The sequence below is a fragment of the Arachis stenosperma genome, chromosome 1, assembly GCF_014773155.1.
Source record: "Arachis stenosperma cultivar V10309 chromosome 1, arast.V10309.gnm1.PFL2, whole genome shotgun sequence".
Lineage (NCBI taxonomy): Eukaryota > Viridiplantae > Streptophyta > Magnoliopsida > Fabales > Fabaceae > Arachis > Arachis stenosperma.
Window position 1 is genome coordinate 5251556 of NC_080377.1, and position 5217 is coordinate 5256772.

Here is a 5217-nt window from a genome sequence, read left to right on the forward strand (position 1 = left end):
TTTTAATTTATCTTTTTATTCAATTTAAATCCTTATCTTTTTGTTTATTGTTTATTTCTTTATCATGTTACCTCCACCAAGTGACATGCACTCTTCGCAGCTGGGGAAGGATCTTTCTTTCAGCACCACAGCAGCTCCCTTTAATTTTTTATGTTGTGTATGCATGAGAGTATATATAGATAAAAAAAGACCTCCCCATCAAAACTTCAATTTAATTTTATGAGTAGTCCTTCTTCAGTATCAAGTTACACAGGCTAAGGCCAAACAACTATATTCGAAGTTGTGTTAGGACCACCCTCTTGTGAAGTTTCTTGTCTTCATTCACACAATTTATAAAAAGTAGTGAATAAGAAACACGTGACTATTAATACACTGGTGAAATATGAAGACAATAGTATTCTTATAATCTATATATACAAGTGCTATCTACATCACTGCCTGAAGAAATTTGTCAATGATTTACCGTCCAACTCTTTCTTGAAGAACCTTGTCATAAATTCACTGAACGTGAAGTTTCTATAAAGAGGTGGTTTCTCTGCTGATGTTAGCTCCGGCAAAGGTCCAAAGGTTTTCTCCCTCTCACCCGGATTGAAGAAAATAGCAATTGACACTCGAGGATCTTTTGAGCAATTTGCTAATACCCGATGATCAGCACTCTTATATTCCTCGTTAGAAATTATCTGAGAGCCAAAGTAATGGATATTAGATTAGAAATCCAGGTAACAAGGAATGCAAGAATTGAAGAGCATTGAGATATTTCAAAATGAACGCAAAAATATGTGATCAAATTTTACAACATCAGTCCATTGGCTAATCCGATAGTCCATTTAACTTTGTTATCAGAGAATCTAAATATTGTGCAAGTGGCCTGATGAGAAGATTTTCAAAAAGTATTATTTTTGGCTATTTTTTGAAGTAATATTGCTTAACTAATAAAAACATTAAGGCTGTGTCTCACTGTCTCTACTTTGTGGAGGTATTGACTGAAATTTTGTGTCTCGAAATTGAAATTTTAGTTCTAATCTCTATCCCTAAACACAATACTCAATTCCAATCCCACCATCTCAATTCTAGTCCCATGAAATAAACATAGCCTTAGAGATAGAAACAGAAACTTTTATAATATTTTTTTTCTAAAATTACTCTCATTTAACTTTTCAAATTTCAAATTTATTCTTTAATGACTATATTTATCTTAAACCAAACACATTGAAACATAACCCACTCCAATACATTTTACATCAAAACAATACAAAAACTGAATTCTGGTCTCTGTCTCTCAGAGTCTCAATCTCACCTCCAAATGCAGCATAAATATATCACAACTATCACATTTTTGTCCGCATCAAAGTTCTAGGTCCTTATACGGAAAACAGAACTTCCATGGACTATAAGGCATTTGAAATTTTTTATGTCTAGCCCTGCCTTTAACAAATTTTCAACCTATATGTATCTAAGCCTAATGTATTTGCTATGATTAAGAAGAGAATAAGTAATGTTAGATAGTGAATTTTGTTTAGCCAAGTCATTTTTTTTAAATGATTTATTTATTTTAAATTTTACAACCTAAATCATAAATACTTAATAAGATCTTAAATCAGAAACTCTAAACTTAAAAAATAAAATATAAGTCAGCTAATATTGAAGCCCTAAAAGTTAGTTTCCGGTATTTTCCCATGCAAATATACTCAATTCAATCTGGTTTTCAGAAAAGAACCAAAATAAATTTCTTTAGAAGGATGGCATTATTTGTTTGAAAAAGAGAAACAGAGGGTATTGGAGTTCTAACCTGAAGCAAATCTCCAATATTGAAAACCAAAGCTCCCGGAACAGGCTTCACATCAACCCAGCCATCTTTGCTTCTAACCTGCAACCCACCAACGTGGTCCTGCAAGACCACAGTAAGAGCCCCTGGGTCTGCATGAGAAGTGAGTCCCACCGTCAGATCAGGCTCAGGACAAGGAGGGTAATAATGACCAACCATCACTCTCCCTTGAACCAAACCCATCTCCGGTAACTTCTCCGCACCCAATCCCAACCCCTCACTCAACAAACCAATAACTAACTCCCCAACTCTAACCGCCTCCTTATCCCACGCCCTCACCTCTTCCCTACACACCTCAGGAATCTCCTCTGGATCCGCTGCGATTGGCCCCATCCTAATCTGCAGTGTGTCACGCCAGCTGGCAGCCTTCGAGTTATACAGGTCCACGTTCGATATGTACGATACACCCGTCCCCATTTCCCTACGGTACACCCGCGCCCTCTCCTCCGCTGGTTGCTCGTGGAACTTTTTCATGGCGGCGACGGTTCGCTCGAGAAGCTCCGGCGGGATGCCGTGATTGATCACCTGGAAGAACCCGATTGTGCTCGCGGCGCGCCGGATTTGGTCCACTATGGCGGCGCGGGAGGTTTCCACGGCGGAGAAGTCCACCGTGGGGACCTCTGATTCGGAACCGGGTCGGGGTTTGAGGTCCGATAGGGTTTCGGGCGGGTGAACGAAGAACGGTGGGAGTTTTTGGATGCCGGAGTCGACGAGGCCCTTGACTCCGTGCTTGGTTTCGTCGAAATGTTTGACGGCTTTGGCACGGTCGTAATCCGGAGTGGTGGAGGCGAAAACGGTGATCGGAGGCGGAGAAGGATTGGACGACGTCATGATGATGGTGGATTTGGAGGTCAATGGGAACAAGAGTGGTTGAGACTTGAGAGGTGATGTGAGATTGAACATTTTTTGCACTATATGTAGAGAGAAGAAGGGAAGAGAAGTTACATGTGATGGGTTTGCGTGCAGTGAAGTCAGTCAGAGTGAGCAACACCGACACGCAAGTGATGTGTAAGTTGAAATACAGATGGATGTGGGTCGAACTTGTCCCTACAGAATATTGGACCATATGGTCATATGGATATGGTTCTATTCATAGTAAACAAACTTAGTTTGATAGGTTTAGGAGTTTTCTTTTTTCCCTCTTCTCTGTCTCCTCCCACCGTGTCAGGTAGCCATTCCGAATGTTCGCGGCGCATCTTGCGTGCGTAATCAGACAAGCTTGTTTGCGGGAAATCTGAACCTATTGGGTTTGAGACTTGAGTAATTTGATTTGTGTTCCTGTCTAGAACTTCACTTCGAGGAATAGTTCAACGACACTGGGTGTAACCTTCAGCCCCCGGAGCTCGAGTGACTATCTCTTTGCTCCTTAGAGTTCTGACTCCACGCTCAATCAGATATCAATTTTTAAGAATATACTAAAAATTATTATTTTTTTTAGTCATGCTACATATTGTATAATTTTTCATCTAAGTCTATTTAAGCTGACCTAATATCAAAAAAATCTAATACCATTAAATGAGTGTGTATACACGTATTCAAAGCACCGAAACGTTAACATATTCATTTGCGTTTTGAATATGAAACAATGTTTCTTTTTCAATATTGAAACCGCTACTGGAGAACTTCGAATTTCTCTTAAAATTTCTCAAACTTCACTCGTGTTCTCTACGAAAACCGCTACTGGAAAAGAATTGTAAGAAGATTTCGAAAGGAAGAAGAAAAAACGAACGAAAACAAGAACAGAGACTGCGAAAGGTATGATAAAAACTACTGTTCATATAAAATCTTGTAATCTCGCATTTCTCTTAATTGTATTTTAGGTTTACTGAATTGAGTTACTTCGTTTAGTAGATTTAATTTGATTCTATTTTTTTGGCATAACTAGGGCATAGGCATGGAAATGTGTTCTTATTTTCTTTATGTTCAGTGGAGTTCCTTATTTTCATTCATTTGATTGTTAGTGTGTTTAGTTGAGTCCTTTTGCATGCAGAAATAATTTACTTGATGATTGAATATTTATTACGTTTTATTCAGCACATAATTGGTGTTTGGTTCACTGGTGTTTGTTATTTGATTCACTTAGTTGTTAGTGCGTTCAGTTGAGTTCTCTTGCATGCATAAATGATTTATTTGATGATTGAATGTTTATCACGTTATATTTAGCACATGATTGGTGTTCGGTTCACAGGTGTTTGTCATTTGATTCACCTGATTGTTAGTGCGTTCAGTTGAATTCTTTTGCATGCAGAAATGTTTTTCTTGCTGATTGAATGTTTATCAAGTTTTATTCAGAACATCAATGAAATTTAGTTCAATGGAGCTGGTTATTTTAATTCATTTGATTATTAGTGTGTTTAGTTGAGTACTTTTGCATGCAGAAATGATTTACTTGATGACTGAATGTTTATCACGTTTTATTCAGCACATGATTGGTATTCGGTTTACTGGTGTTTGTCATTTGATTTACCTGATTGTTATGTGTTTAGTTGAATTCTTTTGCATGCAGAAAAATTTTTCTTGATGATTGAATGTTTATCACTTTATTCAGCACATGAATGGTGTTTGGTTTAGTTGGGTTGGCCATTTTGATTCACTTGAATAAAATATGTATGATTGTACTTGTCGGTGTATTGAGTGAAGTATTGACCAAATATTTTTGCCTTCAGGCTCGAATATGGTCCAAATATTCTGTTGCACAAACTGAACAAAATAAGAGACCAAGTGATTTGGGCATCTGAAAAAATAAGACTCCCAAAAATATCAGTTGCCCTATCCAACCCTTATTATAAATTCACATCTGGGGATATAGATAGTAAATAGGATATACTTTGTTTGACTGGTTCTAATTAACACTATTTTGTTTAACTTGTTTAAAAAACCAAACAATGTATATATGTGAATAGTAATGTAAATATTAAATGTATATATCTGATTCAAGATGGATTAGTCCTTGTCCTGTTGGTCTGAGATATATATCTGTTGGAACTGTCTGATTGCTATTTTGTTCCAGGTTGACCGTGAATGGAATCGGAGTATTTATCAAATATTAAGAGCCTTAAAAAAATAAATGAACCGAAATTAATACACAAGGTGAACCGAAAAAGTGCATATATCAATATAGCAGAGAGATAATTTTAAAAAATATTGCTATCAGTATTTAGTTTCAAAAACTCCTAAACTCTTTGGAATAATTTTTGTAGAACTTTCCGCCTTCTTCTAGTGTCTTGAAATTCATCCTGATATTTGGGACAAATTGTTTATCCACAACACACCTGGTCTGCAGAATGAACCGAACATGTTATTATGGTAAAACAATTGTATAGTACTAAATAAATGAAACATTATCCATTATATAAATTCAAATTCAAACAGTTTTCTGCATAATGAACCGA

The 5217-nt window shown here is 36.7% G+C and overlaps 1 protein-coding gene across 1 annotated transcript; it reads right to left on the minus strand.

Annotated features, from left to right (window-relative positions):
- Window positions 1-299: 299 nt before the first annotated feature.
- Window positions 300-3165, minus strand: LOC130935711 (1-aminocyclopropane-1-carboxylate oxidase homolog 4-like). Its single transcript, XM_057865589.1, has 2 exons — window positions 1790-3165; window positions 300-680 (listed from the first exon to the last, which is right to left on the minus strand). Exons 1-2 carry the CDS (start codon window positions 2726-2728, stop codon window positions 432-434), a joined length of 1188 nt encoding a protein of 395 aa, XP_057721572.1. The 5' UTR covers window positions 2729-3165; the 3' UTR covers window positions 300-431.
- Window positions 3166-5217: the final 2052 nt, after the last annotated feature.